The sequence below is a fragment of the Grus americana genome, chromosome 1 (genome assembly GCF_028858705.1).
Source record: "Grus americana isolate bGruAme1 chromosome 1, bGruAme1.mat, whole genome shotgun sequence".
In the NCBI taxonomy this organism is placed as follows: Eukaryota; Metazoa; Chordata; class Aves; order Gruiformes; family Gruidae; genus Grus; species Grus americana.
Window position 1 is genome coordinate 119,626,212 of NC_072852.1, and position 17,311 is coordinate 119,643,522.

A 17,311-nucleotide genomic window follows, 5' to 3' on the forward strand; every position below is an offset into this window, starting at 1 on the left:
GACCAGAAGACTGTGAAAGTGCTGGGTTTTGGAAAACTTGGAGAGAGGGAAGGGACAAGCTGTCATGCTACTGCCAGTCATCCTACTATCTAAACACAATCCAAAAATGCTGTAGGGAGGTATATAGAGATGTTCTTTCATTCACTACCTTTTTACAGGAAAAGTGAGTTGTTTAAAATAATATTTCATTTTTGTTCAGTTAAAAATAAGTTGTAAAATGAAGCTTTTCTATAGAGAGCTGCTGACTGGTAGAGAGCAGTGGAAGAAGAAACTCCATGAAAGAAGTTGTAAAAAATATAACTTCAAGGAAAGACAGAAACACAGACAGACAGGAAGGCAGTCAGGAAGGGTAAGAGCAAACTTTTCATTTACAGCCTGCTTAGCATGGCTGATCTATTTATTTGATTACAGCAATCTTATTACACTGGCAGCGTTTTCAGATGGCAAAATCCACATGCATGAAAAGCATGCAGTTTCATCCTACTGTTTGTATATAAGGATCAGATGGTTTTTCCCACCTAAGACATTCCTATACGAGTGTCTTTTTGTTTTGCAAAAGAGAATTACCGTTCTTCTCTAGAAGCAGTCAGGAAACCGTTTCCAAACAAAACCTCTAGATGATGAAATAGTGAGGCAGAAATAGAGTGTCCCCCAAACCAGTCAGTTTGTGAGGCTCAGATGTTGTTGTTTATGTCCACTACTCCAAAATGCCTTGTTCTTAGCAACATGTCATCAGCTACGCCTGCTAAGTCTAGCCAGGTCCTAGCCTTCAGTGAAGGATAAGAAAAACACAGTAACAATAGTAATAGTAATAATAATAGTAACAATACAGTAAAACCAGTATACCACCTTCTGAAACGTAGCAAAACCATGCTGTTTTTAAGGCAAGAGCACAGTTCAACATCTGCAGTCTTACATAAAACTGTGTGCTGAATCTTTTAAAAGGGATGCTTGTTTGGGTTTGAATTTTTGCATTATGCTCATTTTCCTTCTTCAGTTAACCTTAATGTTTGCCATTGGCTTCCATGGAGCAGAACTGGGGACATACGAATTCTGTATCTTTCAGGTAGGTGTACTTTATCAAGCACAACAAACATTAAAGGATGATCAAGGGGTTTCACTCCATAAAAAAGTTATCCTCGAAATATCCACATGCTTCAGAAGCACATCAGCACAGGTGTCAGGACTGACTCAGACAATAGCATATAAATACTGAGGAATAAAAGAGCCGGTGTTGTGCAGTAGCACAATTTATAAACATGCAAGAAAATCTGCAGTATGTATACATATTCTTTAATTTTATCACTCCCAAAACATCTGAGGACTCACAATAAACAGGAAACTAACCTTGATGTGAGCTGCTGGATCTGGAACAGTCTGAATCATGTCCTTTAACAGGCCAACGTGTTTACCAGGAGCTCAGATCCCAAGGCAGCTGCATAACCAAAGAAACAAAAGTCGTATGATTGTATTTTTTAAAGTTAATTTTCAATAGAACTCTATCTTTTTATAGACTGATAAGCATCTTTCCTTCCTTACACCTCCTCAAGAACCAGTACAATTGAAGCTCTAAGACATTTCTGTTTCCACAGTCTGTTTAGGATACATTTAATAGGAGAGAAAACAGTCGGTCCTGAAATTCTCATGGAAAATTGGTCTTTATTTGTAATGGATGATTTTCCCAAAATAAGAACTCTGGGATGTGCTCTGCCCTGCACAGCCCCATTATTCACCTGAGATACCAGGGATTTCCACAATCCCTTCTTCCCAATTTAGAAACATACTGCAGGATTGGGACAGATCTGGAGCTGATATGAATAAGTATCATTTCACTGAAGTTCTGCCCATTTACGATAGTTGCAAATCTGGTCCAGGTGCTCAATCAACAGCACTTCAGAGCATGGATCTTCTGGGATCCCTTATCAATCTCCACTAACAAAATACAGAGGGGTTGGGGCAGGCAGGGTGCATTTGTCTGCATGTGCAGGGAGTGGGAGACCATTAAAACAATTTAAAATAATAACAATATATAATGTAAATAATGTTACTGCTCAGTAACTAGAACATCAACTAACTGCTAATAAATTGGGATCAATAAGCCAGAAAACTAGAAAACATGTGGGAAAAATGCAGGAACATGAATGTCATTTAAAGTGATCTGGCTTTTTCTCAGTTCTCTCTAGAAGCCTGGAATTTCCCATTTCTCACGCAAGAGGTTTCCTTTTGCCCATGACCTTGAACTTCTTTAATCTTTTAAAGCAGTAAGGCACTATCAGAAAAAAAAAAAATCTTATTCCTCAGCTTCAGCTTTTTTAATTTCATTATCTGTTCTCACATCTACACCAACTTGCGAATCAAATTGCAGATAGCTTTTACCTATTTACTCAGGATAAATGTTGACAGAGTGACTAACACTGAGTTGCAGCTTGCCCCAGAAGCTGTCCTCATGATATAAGGGAACCATTTATAAACTGTGGTACAGAGTGCAATTAGAGGTATCACCATTTAGATCTTGGTACATTTCCCCCTTACTACTTAAAGGAGCCAGCTTTGTCCCTCTTCAGATCCATGAAAATGAGGTACTTAATTGGATGGCCTATTACAGAAACCCCAAAAGAAGCCAAATTCCCATTTTGTACTCTTTCCTCAGCTGTCTGTGGATGATCAAACAGGACAGCGATGCCATGGTTTTAAGTGAAGATTTTTCTTTCCACAGAACTTAAATATCCTCAAAAGCAATAGACACTTGTTTTGGTAAAAGCAAACTTTCAACAGCGATGTTGTTCAGATTTAAGTCATATAGAAACACTGACATGCCTTTCAGTTCCCTTCCCTAATAAATCCACGCCCACCACGTTATTCATTGGATTTATGAGATTCGTATTTTAAGCTTTCAAAACATCATACACAGGATCTGGAAACTACTAAATTTCATTTAAACCAAAGAGAAAAAATACTTTAAACCCAGTGTTAGATCATGTTTTCACAGTTTGCATATTTTCATCACTGTGTTGCCATAACAGTGCCTCACCCCCGGCAAAGATGCCTACCCAGGAAAGAGGGGACTTCTGCCGCATCAGTGTTGATTTCTGCCTCTCTGACATCTTTGCTCAGTGTGCAAGCATGCCCTGCCTCTCTCCTCCCTACCCACATACTTTAGCTGGCTAACCCAGGTTTCAGAAGAAAGGTGAGTTTAGGTACATTTTGGGAAGCCACTTCCAACAACACCTACACAAAGAGAAGGGGCTCCGATGCTCCTTACAGAGCTGGGTACCTCTGTTCCTCTTTGTCCCCCAGAAATGCCACTTGTTCCCTGCCCTGGAGCCTGTCCCCCGTCTAGGACCAACTGTGTGCCATCTCGCATCGTGGCGGAGATGGAGCACGCGGGACCCCCAGCTCTCCCAGCCTGCGACACCTCAGAGAGCCACTGACAGCGGTGCCGGGATCCCTGCCTCTCTGGAGCTCACTGCCTGGGGGGTTCACACAACAAAAGCAGGACTTTGCGCTTAGGAAGCATGTGTTAAGCTCAGAGGTGTGGACTCCATTCCAGAAGTGCCCCATGTCACTCTGGGGTGGGAAACAGACTTTTCTTCGGAAGCTCAGACTTGCTTGAAGCTATTGGGGTTTGAGAAGAGTTTTTTGAACAATGCCAGGCCCATTCATATCGCATCTTTTCCCCAAGAAGACGGATTCTTTATAGAAGAGAAGATGACGGAGAACACTTGCGAACCAGTTGCCAACTCTACACCACATGATATGGGAATCAAAGACAAGCAAATGTTAGCCAATATGTGAGCTGGAAAGATGCATGTGCAACTGTTCTGGCCATTTGACTTTTGCCCCATACTGCTGTGTAGCGGTGATCCTAAAAGAGGGAATTCTGCTTTAAACTCAACCTTTGGCAGTGTATTCTTCTTTCTCACCTGGATATTAATTTATAGCTACTCTAAAGTGGGACATGTCCTAGTTTGCAAAAGGCATGACTTTTGCCTTTTTACTTCGGGAAATGATTGTTAAAAAAGCTGTGACAGTTTTCCTTGCTTTTTCCAAACAGAAATATAATTATTTCAGCTCCACCTTTACTGGCTGGAATTGGAAGCTTCCAGACATCTGGTACTAACTTGCTGAACCAGATGGTATTTATTGCCAGAACCTCCTCCACCCCCACCCCAAATTTCATGCTGGTCATGTTTGTGCTTGACAGTCTGTCACAGGGTCTGCACGTGGCTGTAGATTTTGCTCTGCATCCCCTGGCTAGCATGACTCTAAGAGCCAAAATGACACTAAAGCCTGGTTTAGGGAGACATCTCCTTTCAAGAAACTGAAACAAGGAAATCATAACACCAACTGAAAGTTAAGCACTTACTTAAGTGCCTTCCTGATTTAGGGTTTAACCCCGGAAGGATATATTTGTAACTACAGAGCAGATTTTCTTATAGTTTCCAGTGTCCTGAGTCAAGACTAGCTTTCATTAATCCTGCTTCAGCGGTGCGGGTCCCCACGGCACCCCACCTCGCAGGGTGTCAGAGAGCAGAGAGAGGGCAGCAGTCCTGGCAGCACCCGAGGGACGGACCCTGCAGCTCCGGGGGGTCCATCACACGATCAAACTGGCAAAAGGCTCTGTCCCATAACGGGAAGCCTTCCCGCCACGTGAAACAAATAATCGTTCATCGGGTCGGCGTAGCCAGTGGGACTTTGTGCATCTGGTCACCCAACCGGAGCTACAGGGCTGGAGCGCACCTGCACTCCCACCCCACGACCAATGCGCGCCCACCAAATGAAAAGAAGCTGTATTTTAGTTATATATGGGGGACAGAGCACGTACTGAGCATGTCCCAAGGGCCCTGGGAGAGAAAGCACCAGAAGATAGGCAGGCTACTGCTGGGACAGTAGACCAGGCTCACATGCCCTGCCCACGTCCCGGAGAAAAGAGGACAGCTGGCATCAGGCTGTGGGCAGCATTAAATACTCATGACAGGATCTGGCTTTTGGTACTGGTTTCCACCCCCTGACGCATCCAAAGCATCATACAAGAAAAACGGCAATAGTAAAAAATAGCAATATTGCTCATGAGACACAAATTCCCCTCTGATGTTCAGGACAGATATTAAAATATCAAGATAAAGCCATGTTAGTGTATGAAACCAGCCAGACAAGCCAGACCTGGGTATGCCTGTGCTACCCCACGCAGGAGGAGACAGATAAGCTACGGAGTCTGTTGACTTTCTGTGCGCGCGTGCATGCAACCCGCATTTTTGGAATTATGTAAATACATCAAAGGGTCACAGAATTATGTACAGCTCTCGAGTTCACCAGATGTGATTACATTGTTTTTCCTTTTTATAGACATATCAAAAGGATTAGACTTTTTAATGTACACATATACTGCCAAATTACTGAGAGGCTGAACACCCCCTCTATATGGGGGGCAGTGCACACCCCTCTCTCATATATTTCTGCACTCATGTTACCTTGCAGACGGGAACGCAGGTCCACTTTCCATAATCTGGCATGCTATGCTCACCTAAAAAGACCCAGCAGGTTCCTCCCGATGTGTCCTACACCCCACACTAAAGTGCTGCTAGAGAGCATGACCAGGCAGTCAGCAAAACCGACGGAAAAAGACTCTGGGCCAAACTCCCGGCAAAACGACGCCCACGCGGAGCAGAGCTTGGCTGCAGCAAATAAAGAAACATGGTCCGAGCTGCTGTTCTGCCGGGGATGAATGTGGCCCAAAGTACTTATCTGCAAAGGGAGAAATATTCAAAATACAGCCACAGTGTGTATCCAGTACTGCATAATGAAGGGCTGCTTAATCAATGGCAAACAAGATGCCAGAATTGCTGGGCCAGATTCCTGGTGCAATGAAAAAAAGGACGATATTAAACAGTTACCCAAGCCCAGGCTGCACGGGAGGGAGCAGTGCCAAAGCTCTGCCTGCAGGACAGCGGCTCTCTCCGAAGAGCCCCGTATCACTGCTGCTGGGGCGGGAAGAGCCTGCACTTCACAAAGATGTGAATGTCAGGCAGCATGAAAAGCTGTCGGTAGCACACACACTGGAAATTTGCACACACACACACACACAGATGCATGATGAATAATACAGAGTGGCATTGCACCAAATTTCTACCAGCATAACTTTGGGATGTTTATCATTACTCACAGGAGGTGAATCCCTGAACAGTTATGCAGACTATCCCAAGCGAGTGCCAGCAGGACTTTCAGACCCCCTCACACTGTCATGCAACTGTACTTGTCACATATTTTATAAGAACTGATGTTTTTCAGCTGTTGCAGAACTTTTGAGACATCCATTTCTGGATTGTTTATTCAGGAAAATCTCTTTTTGTACATCTGGATCCTACCAGCACTGGTGAGACAGCGTGTAAAAGAAAGGTTGGGATATTCAAAAGGCAGAGGGACTATAAACCTGGTCTCAGTGGTGTGTAGAAACAGCATGAGCTCCTGCTGCTGTAGCTCAGAGCTGCACTTCTTTGGTAGACGAATGCCCTATGTGTGGTTTTCAGCCTTTCTGTGATCTGTGGACACCTAAAATCATTCCAGTTATGGTGGGAACCCTTGTACAGCAAATTGAAGCCAAACTTAGGCTTGCCGGACTTCAGAAGTAGTCCACAGATCTGAGGAGCTACAAGGACCACTAACTGAACACCAGTGTGGAATCATTCTCCTAGTGCTGCTGCTGCTTTATTCATATAGTAGGGCTTTATTGAAATTAAGTTATTACATTAAGTTATTAAGTTCTTTCAACTAAGTCCTTTAACGGGACTAAGAAGAGAAGAGGTGAAATCCTTATCCACTGAAATAAACTGGACTTTTGCCACTGTCTGAAGCAGGTCAGGAATTCACCCACTCTGCTTTAGCTGGTATGTGCAAAACTCAGGAGCAGAAGACAGTTAAAAGCATGCACTTTGGAAACTGCTGTAACAAACAAAACAATGAGCTGCTTGCACCGCATGGTACTGTGAGCTTATGTCTCCCCTTCTCTAACACACCCTAACTAACAGGTTTAGAAGAAGGTACTGTAGAGACAGGTGAACGCCGGAGTCAGCTCCTGCCGGCACCCGAGGTTTGCCGAGAAGGCGAGGGGAGCGCTCCCGGGGGCTGGGGCAGACCGTGGCCCAGTCCGCACTGCAGATGTGTATTTTGGGGCAAGGGCGGGGGGAATGGCTCAAAGAGCAAAACCCGGTAGTATCTAGTGAAGAAAGGCCCAGAACTGAAGTCACAGGAATGTTTACAATTCAGCATTTGTAAACTAGGGCTCCGATGAGCAGACTGTGAAATACAACTCTTCCAACCCAGGGCCAATATTGACAGTAAGCTATTACATAGCAGAGCTGCATGGCATGGGCTTAAAGCTTTTGTGTTTAACTTGTGGTTGGGTATAACCACTTCAGTTTGGGGTTGGGGTTTTTCTTGCTTCTTTTGTTGTAACCTCTCTGCACTTTAACAGCCTCAGCAATAAAACACTGAGGAAAGATCCTGCCCTGCTACACTCAAGAAATGCTACTGCCAAGGCAGTTCACCTGCAGTGACTGCATATTTACTGTTAGGGTAAGACTTTAGGATTGCAGGTAGATACCATGAATAAAAGAACAGAAAGGACAAGAAAAGGAAAACAGGAAAAGATGTGTCAATCAAAGTTTCTTCAACTTTCCGTTCTCAGTGAAAACTTTTTGTACTCAATTCCGCAGGACTGCACTCAATGGATGTGCTGTGCACTGCCTGATGTGCTCAGCTGCAGGAGTGAAGCCATGCTAAGTGGCACTGATTGTTACAGCAGTAAGTTAGGAGCAATAGAGCTGAGCTAGGAGAGGTTTCTAACCTGTGAATCTAGTACACATCTGGACTTAGGAGCGCATTAAATAAATGGTTAGTTCTTTGGGAGCTGTAGGGTTTGATAGTTTTCCTTTGATAATTTTCCTGTAACATCTCTTTGGTAGCTGTAGGGTTTTTTTATAATATGGCATTATTTTGTTAAAAACATCAGTGGGAAAAACAAAACTGAGCGGGTCTGGTTGACTGATGGGTTTCAATTCTGGCAGATAAAACGGAAAGATTTTTCACTTTCAAGAAACACCTAAAGAAGTTAATACAAAAATGAGTGCTGAATTTATTTTTTTATATATCTTTTTTTTCTTTTCTGGAAATAAAGAAAACTTCCCCACCCAGCCTCCTGAAAAGCCTCCTGAGGATTTGGTTTTATGACCGGCTCACGCTGACAAGTTCTCTCCCTCAGACAACGTTACCACTCTTTCTGTCAGTCAGATCAGAGTGCTGGTCTAACTGGCAGCAAATCACCTTTCTGACGGGACTCCCTCCCAGCAGCACCGATGCAGCGCGTTGGGGTGCCCCCGGAGCCCCCGGGGTAACGTGCGGCAGGAGGGACCACGTACTGGCTCAGGGTGGTAGGTAGGTGAGACCTGCCCCTGTCAGCAGCGGACGTGGGCTTGGCGTGGTTGAAGCTGACCGTGAAACCACAACTTGAATATTACCGTAAGCAAGTCAGTAACTGAAGAATAAGCCCTGTGTCACCACCTGTTTGTGAAGGCACAGATGGCCAGAGTTTACAGTTAGATCTGTACTCATAGCAATACTCCAGGTCCTTAACGTCCATGAGGGCAAATGGATGCATCTATCTGAAGACGTGTCTATGCAGTCCATGTCTATGTCTGTCTCCCCTGCAGTTCATCAAAACTGAAGAAGGAAGATGGATTTTCTTCTGGGATACAGAGCCAATCTGTGTACATTTCCAAGGAACATGAATTGTTAGTAGAAGGAGTTAAATATCTCCTAATGGATGAAGAGTGCTCCACTTCTTGGAGGGAAAGACAGCAAATGTTCCCCCTCACCTTCCCTTTGAATGTGGAGCTGGTGGAGAAGGCATATTTCTACGCTACCACCCAAATGTATCTGTGCAGCTACTGCTTATCTCACGTTCCAGCCCATGATCTCAGGGGAGGATACAGCCCTAAATTAGCTCATTTACAGTAGGAACTTTAGACTACAGCCAAAAATATTTGTTTTTATTAGTACTCCCTATATAGTACGCCTCTGACCAATAACTTGTTTTATTTATTTTTTTGGCGAATTACCATGTTCTTATTCAAAGCCATAATGAGGATTATATATCAATGTGGAATGCAGAGCAGCTATTCCTAAAACTCCCAACTGCATATAAAAGAGTTTGGAATTCCCCAAACACTATCTCTTCAGTCCAGGCCACTTACAAATGCGGTTAACATGAATGAAGTAATATCTTCAGAAAGGAAGGAGACTTTTGAGTCACGTCTGACACATTTAACTACACCAAGCACTTTCCATAGCTCAAGGTTTTGACTGTCTATCTCAATACCATGCAGGAGTGTTTGATAATGATTACTCCCTGATGCTTATCCTGTTACAGGATACTTATACACATGCATGGGATACCAAGGGGAGAGTAACGAATGAATTCAAGACTTTGTGCTCTCCAAGTGGAAAACCACAGAGGTCACCAGAAAAGTTCCCAGATCAAGTCATATTCATACTTGGTACACTTTGCTGCCTTTCTGTTTCATGCTAGAGCTGCCCTGTCAGATTTCTGTGTTTAACTCTTCAAACTCAGCCCAACTCCGCGCTTAGCAGAAGGTGTCCACCAGTCAGCTCCACAACGGCAAGACATGTGGCCACGAAGTAACCACCACGTAATTTCTGTCTGCAGATTATAATTATGGACCTTACAGAAATACGACTTTCCAAAGAAAAACAGTGTATTGTGCAAAAGCAGGATGACATCAGGAGAGAGATATAGTGACAAATAGTAGTTTCTAATTTACGTTCATTCCAGTGTCAAAGCCCAAGCCTGTTTCAAACATTTTAACCGATGCCTCACTTCAAATTACATCTGCAGAAAGATACAGTCACTGTTATCAAAAGAATTAATAACAAATTATTTTGAGGAGGAAGTCACAAGCTAAGGAAAATTAATATCTCTCTTTGAAAGATAAAAGCAGATGAAACTGTTTTAGGAAGTGAAACATGAAGATCCAATTCAATAACAATAAATTACATACCAACCTCCCGTGGTTGCTCCTTCAACCCTTCCTTGGCTAGTGCCTCTTGGACTTTAAGTCCATTTGTTTCAGAAAGATTTGTGGATTTGCCAGTGTTGGCATTCTGCACTCAGTTCTGGTACCTGAATTTTCCAGGCCAGAGGTAGCTGTGTGAAGCTGAAGGACCGATGATGTACAGGAGATTAGACTAGATGCTCTAGCTGCCCTCTAGCTGTCAGATACCTATGCCTCTATTTTTAATTTTTTTTTCACAAGAGATCTGTTTCTAATACACCCACAGAAAGTACTAGGCAAGATTCAGTATAAGTTTTGCACCACACACAGCATTTGGGTAATACGTTCGTATTTTCAACCACGTTTAAGCATCTAGTACAAACTGATGTCATATATGTAATAAGCAGAAAACAGTAGTATTTTTTAAAAATCATAAATAATTGTGTGAACACCTCACAGACTTTTTGAGGATAACTACTTGATTAAATTTGCATAATCAGAAATTACATACACCATGCATTTTCAATAATTACTGAGTACATTAGACTAGTACACTGTTTACTGCAGATTACCCAACAGTTCTGCTAAACCTAGAAAAGTCCTGAATTGTTACAGTTGAAAACAGTTATCTAAAATTTGAAGAATCTCAAATTAGATATATGGGAGAACTAAAGTGTAATGTCACTTAGCTTAGAAATAAATGAGCAAGAAATAAAAAATAGTTAACATTTTCTCTGCTTTCAATAAATTTCCTCGGTTGTCATATTCAAGAAACGTATATGCTGTTCAGGAACAGAATGTACTGGCACCGAATCTGTTGCATACAAGCGCTTACTTTGGGGATGCAACAAACGTTTCAGTAATCTGTACCGGAAAGTCGTCCTCCTTTTTCTCCCCCTAGGTTTCTGGGGGATGCTTCTAGTTCTAACGAGAAAAATCATTGTTTCAATGAGCCATATTTTTTTTTTCCTGTGTGTATGGACTCACTCTTGTTGGTCCAGGGTGTTGCAAAGAGTGAGTCCGTACACACACACACACACAACGGCAGCTACGTGTCCTGGGGAGCTCACCCACGAGGCAGCTCCATTGAACGCTACCTTTGAAGCTGCCTCAGACCATCAGTGGGAAGAAACCAAGTGGAGAACGGTGACGAGTGGTGTTCCTCAGGGGTCAGTACTGGGACTGGCACTGTTTAACATCTTTGTCGGCGATATGGACAGTGGGATCGAGTGCACCCTCAGCAAGTTTGCCGACAACACCAAGCTGTGTGGTGTGGTCGACACGCTGGAGGGAAGGGATGCCATCCAGAGGGACCGTGGCAGGCTGGAGAGGTGGGCCCGTGTGAACCGCATGAAGTTCAACAAGGCCAAGTGCAAGGTCCTGCACATGGGTCGGCGCAATCCCAAGCACAACTATGGGCTAGGCGAGGAATGGATTGAAAGCAGCCCTGAAGAGAAGTACTCGGGGGTATTGATTGATGGGAAGCTCAGCATGAGCCAGCAGTGTGCGCTTGCAGCCCAGAAAGCCAACCGTGTCCTGGGCTGCATCAAAAGAGGGGTGACCAGCAGGTCAAGGGAGGTCATCCTGCCCCTCTACTCCCCTCTTGTGAGACCCCACCTGGAGTACTGCATCCAGCTCTGGGGGCCCCAGTACAGGAGAGACATGGAGCTGTTGGAGCAAGTCCAGAGGAGGGCCACGAAGCTGATCAGAGGGCTGGAGCACCTCTCCTATGAGGACAGGCTGAGAGAGTTGGGGTTGTTCAGCCTGCAGAAGGCTCCGGGGAGATCTAATTTCGGCTTACCAGTACCTGAAGGGGCCTACAGGAAAGCTGGAGAAGGACTGTTTATGAGGGAGTGTAGTGACAGGACAAGGGGTAATGGGTTTAAGCTGAAGGAGGGTCGATTCAGATTAGATATTAGGAAGAAATTCTTTACCGTGAGGGTGATGAGGCACTGGAACAGGTTGCCCAGAGAGGTTGTGGATGCCCCCTCCCTGGCAGTGTTCAAGGCCAGGTTGGATGGGGCTTTGGGCAACGTGGCCTAGTGGAGGGTGTCCCTGCCAGCAGCAGGGGGGTTGGAACTAGATGATCTTTGAGGTCCCTTCCAACCCAAACCATTCTATGATTCCATGATTCTATGGAGAAGCATGGATGACCCCTCACAATCCCCTGCAGGATTTCTGTTGTTTTGAAACTCCACCCTAAGGATGACAAAGGGGCTTCATCAGGAACAACATGAACCCAAACAATGTGACACCATTTTTTTTTCATAAAGTATTCTTAAGAAGAAAAAGTGTAAATATATGTGATGATCCTTCTTCACTGTATTAGTAAATTAAGCTAGCTTCCAGTGGAAATGATCATTTGACTATAGATCAAAACTAAGCAGAGTCTCTGAAGCTCTTCAGACCAATTTTCCTTTCTGTTACTAAATGCTTTTTAGTCCTTTTGTATGTCCTTGGCATAAAATCCTTTTGGATTGGTTTAATTCCTCTTTTTACTTGTGGCACTTCCATTTCAGATGTTGGAAAGTTAAAAAAAAAAAAATCGGAACAGCTGTATAAACACAAGGTATTTAAGAAATAAAGTGACTTCCATTAAGTGTTGATTTGCACTGCAAAAAGTGCTTCAAAAGTATGTATCAGGAAGACTGGCCCTTCCATTGCAGCTTGAATCTCGCTTTATCAATAAAAAGCATTATAAAAATAGAAATACGACACATCCTTAGCAAGAAAGTACCTTGGAAGGATACAAGTCATCTTCAGTAACGCTTTGATTTGTGACCTTCACAGCTTTGTTTTCATTTTTATTTCAAATGCATTTGAAGAATGTCTATAAATAGCTAATACTGACTGAATGTATATTTATAGGCTCATTTTTTCAGCATGTGGATTTTGCAGTAGTTTGCTAGATGAAACACGGACCTGCCACTTGTGAAACTGTAAAGTCTAAAGTTAAGTGTTTAGAAAAATAATATTTTGCAGATCTAAGTGTGTTTCCTAATAGTGAGCGTAAAGCTGTAACATAAAATCTATAGCACGTTATTGAACCTGCGCTAAGCAAAGATGCAAGTTTTACTTGGAAATGTGAAGAAACAAATTTCACACAGAAAAGACATTTGTGAAGCTCAGCTGAAAACTCCTAGTATGTTTATTTCTCTATATATTGCAAGGGAAATGTTTGTATTCCACCTCATACACTATTTAAAAACAGGGAAGAGGAACGCATTTAGCTCACCAAGTCTGATTTCACAGCAGGCAAAAAGTGCAGCAAAAGCAGCGCATGGGGTTTGCATTTGGATAAACGAAAAAGAAATATTAACAATTACGATGAATTTTACTTACAGCTGGAGAAGAAAAGCGATTACAGGGCTGAGGCAGGTTTTGCTCACCCGGTGCGCTTTTCCTGCAGAGCTCTGGAAGGCCCAGGTGTGGCAAAGAGTTACAGATGCAACCACCTCTCCGCTTTGGAAGTAGTTCCCCCAAAGCACATGGGACTAGGTTCAATGCATAAAGACATAAACTGGCCTTTGCAAGGATAAGGCTGCAGTTATCTTCTTGCTTAGCTTCAATTCAAAATCAGGACTTAATGGAACAGATACAACTTGTGGTCCAGACTTTCCTTAGATGTAATAGGAAGTTTGGGAATGGGATACGGGAGGGTTTTCTTAAGCAGTGGGGCCCTTTATATTTAGTTATTCTGTAATTAGTTGTTTTTATTGACATACGGCATACAGATGGCCTTATACATTGCTATAGAAATACGGCCAAAGTTTATTATCTTACTACATTTATTGCCGTGCCTTCCATCATGACGGTTCACAAAAGCACATAACTAGCACAGGACCCAACCCCATTTACGTTGAAGTAAACAGCAGAACTATCACAGATTTCAGCCATGCAGGATCAGGCTCCAACCACTATATGTGCACACACATGTGTTTCACCCACTTCTGAAGGGGTTTGTGCCTGGAAGGAAGCAGCAACTCTTCTAAAGGAGAATGCTGCTGCAGAACACAGCTAATTCCCAGAACCAGCAGAAATACATGGCAGTTGTAGAGAATAATTCAGACTGACTCTTTAGCAAGGAAAGTCCAAATAACGCCTTGTCCCTATGAAATTGATACATTCTGGATGTGTGAGAATTTTCTCACAGGAATTCAACACACATTGCCTGCACTCCAGGCTGGCTGTCCACCCTTTCTTTTGGTTCAGCCATACGTTAAGCTTGTCACAACAGAAATAACCTGAAATTGTTTAGCTCCCAAGACAAGGTTCTCCCAATATTTTTATAATCAAAATTTTTCTTTTTTTGTTTCCCTCCAAAGTAGCAGATCCCATCTCAAATTTTGAGATTTTATGACGCTTCAAAATCTGATTGTAGAGTCCAAGTTTAGAATAAATTTGTATACATCTCTACACATTTATTTGGATTTCAGCCACTCCTCCCCAAAGGTGCAACCTTAAGCAAGACCCATCAGTATGTTTTAATGCAACAAATAATTCTTTCTTTTTTCCTCCTGTCCTCACTGCCATTCTGCACATTTCCGCAGCTCCCACTACACCTAGGAACTGCTCACATTTTTTTGCAGTGTTTCTGTCTAAAATCTTCTTCATTTCCAAGTCTCACTCCCATTCCTATGCTCAGCGAGAGCTGACAAATGTTTCACCCAAAAATTATTTAACCTTTCCCAACACTTTCTCTTCCAAAATGCTGCTGACACTTCTATGCTGATTCTGACCAGTTACAGCAACTATCAACAGCTCTGACGGTAATTTGAGCACATGGCTGTTGTGTCAGCTGCAGAGATGCTGTCAACAGAGGTGGCATGGCGGGACTCTGAACACAGACCTGCCCTGGGGTCTCCCCTATGGTGAACTCCAGGCCCAGCATGGAGACCTAGCAAAGGAGACCCAATCTAGATGGCAGAGGTCTAGCAAAACAACTGTGGTGTTGGACTGTGACCCTTTAAACTGCTTTCTGTTTGACATGAACTTACTTACAATGTAGGCCAACTTTTACCTCTACTTCTATCTTCTTCATTTGCCCCTCAAGAAACCCCTTCTGCTCCTTACTAATGGAAACTTCCCGCAAGATATCACAAATGCACAAGTTATCAAACAGTACCAAGTCCATCTCCACCTGCCAGAGCACACAAATAAATCCCACTTCATGCTAGGAGAAGATGCCGTACGCAGTTAGCAACTCCTCCTGACTCTACCACACGCTCCCTGCAGCACCTCCGTGTTCACACGTGAGCCCTGGGGCAGGAGAAGCACAGAACAACCGCGGCTGGATGGGACCTGTGGAGTCACTTGGTCCAGCCTCCGCCCAAAGCAGGACCAGTTACAGCAGGCTGCTCAGGACCTTGCCCAGTCAAGCACTGAATATCTCCTAGGCTGGAATTACACTACTGCTCTGGCCACCTGTTCCAGTGTGTGACCACCCTTATGGCAAGTTTTTTCCGTGTTTCTAGTCGCAATTTCCACTGTTGCAACTTAAACTGTAATCCCTTAGACTTTTGCTGCACACCTCTGAGAAGAGCGTAGCTCTGTCTTCTCTACACCTTCCCATTACATAGCTGAAGACTGCAATAATATTTTTTTTCTGTTCTTCAAACTTTGAACTATTTTCATTCATGCCTTTGACCTCTTGCTCAACACTATATTGGCTTGCTACAATAGTCAGCTACTAATGCTACTCGGTTCAGCTAAAAAAGAGACATTTAGTGTCCATCTCTGTGGGTGCATCTGTAGCTGTGTGTAGTTTTACAAGCGAAGGCATTGTTTCAAGAGCATATGAACCCTTAAAATAGGAAGCTAGTATATGTTTCATTTCTAAGGGCCAAATAGGCATTGTAGGTCTCTCATGTTGAAACACCTTTTTGCCATCCACCAATGAAGTGAAAAGGCATGCAGCTGCTGTGGCCTCATCAGTTCTTCAAACCACTGGTTTGAAATGTCAAAAGTAATATATGACCATAGCTTTAGTTAGTATTCAAAGCCCTGGTGTGGCTCTAAAAATTCATTTTGTGTTCTCTAAAATTATTAACCGTTAGAAAAAGTCACATGTCAGTATTAAAGATCTTTTTTAGACATGTTTTAGACATTTAGACATGTAGATTAAGATTTATGTTTAATGTAACATCAGTCTTGCATTTCCTTAAACAAATGTACTCCTAAAAGAAAAGAAAAAAAAAAAAAGCAAGCTGCAAGTTCAAAGAATTTAACTGAGTGATGCAAAATATTTCCTTTAAGTGTAGATCCAATTTCTTCCACTTTTTTATGTGCCAGGTGTGTATAAATGTCAAATACCAGATCTATAACAACAATGAATCTGCTTTTTCAGTAGAATTAAAAAAGTAAATCACTATCCTTTCCACCCCAAGCTTTGACTCATCTTTGCACAATCTGCTAATGAAATATAGTTGGGATGAAAAAGAAACATATCAGCATTGTCACTTCCACTGTCTTTGATGCTTGCAGTTGCAGTATGCCATAATTTTAAACAAAGCAACTTGGAAGTTTACTTTTAGGGTGTTTACAGGACTGGTTGCCTATTATCTGTGTGCTTCATCTTTGAGCAGCCCGTATCTTGCAGAGGAACCCCCCGAGCAGCTGATTGACTCAGTCTCAGGTATGAACTACAAAGATGGAAGGCCCAGATCCTGCTCACCTCCCACTCTTTATCAGTGGGCTTCGGATCCGACCCATACTAATACGGAAATGAGCAGTGGAGGACAGAGCACTCTGAGATCGGTCAATACACCAAAACGAGGAAAGGAAAAAAAAAAAGGAATCAAATTCTACTGCCTTAGAAGGATGTGCATGGTGGGGAAAGTTAACTAGGATGGTATTAGTAATGGGTATGATGTTCTTCCATTATGGTATACAGAAGTTGTATGTATTCCTTAAGGACTCAGTGGTACACATGAACTAGCTGCTACAAAGTGGTTTTTGGGTGCCAAGTGACTTCAAAATGACTCAGGATTTTCCCCCAATGTCACAAGACCACAGATCCTGTAACATTAATTCCATCTTGCCTCAAGTAACTGGCCCCAACATCCTTTTTCTCCTCTCCTTGCAGAAAGGCAGGAGGAGACAAGAGCTGGTGTTTTCAGAAGCGCACAGAGTGCAACAATTTTAAAATCTTCACCCTGCTTCTGAGGTCTGTAGGGCAGCTGGGGATGCACATACTAGCATCTCAGGGAGACCATTTTCACCATCAGTGGAAAAATAACATGCTC

General features: G+C 43.0%; 1 protein-coding gene across 5 annotated transcripts in view; it reads right to left on the reverse strand.

Moving 5' to 3' along the window:
* ERG (ETS transcription factor ERG) overlaps positions 1-17,311 on the reverse strand; it is a 151,073-nt gene that overhangs the window by 109,105 nt on the left and 24,657 nt on the right. For 3 of the 5 annotated variants that reach the window (XM_054839469.1, XM_054839487.1, XM_054839459.1), the window contains exon 2: positions 1,348-1,435. The exons of 1 other annotated variant lie outside the window; for it this stretch is intronic. In XM_054839469.1, coding sequence (XP_054695444.1) covers positions 1,348-1,386 — 39 coding nt within the window. In that variant the 5' untranslated portion in view covers positions 1,387-1,435. Of the gene's footprint in view, positions 1-1,347; positions 1,436-17,311 lie in introns of those variants that run through there. One more of the 5 variants, XM_054839511.1, reaches the window with a different exon arrangement.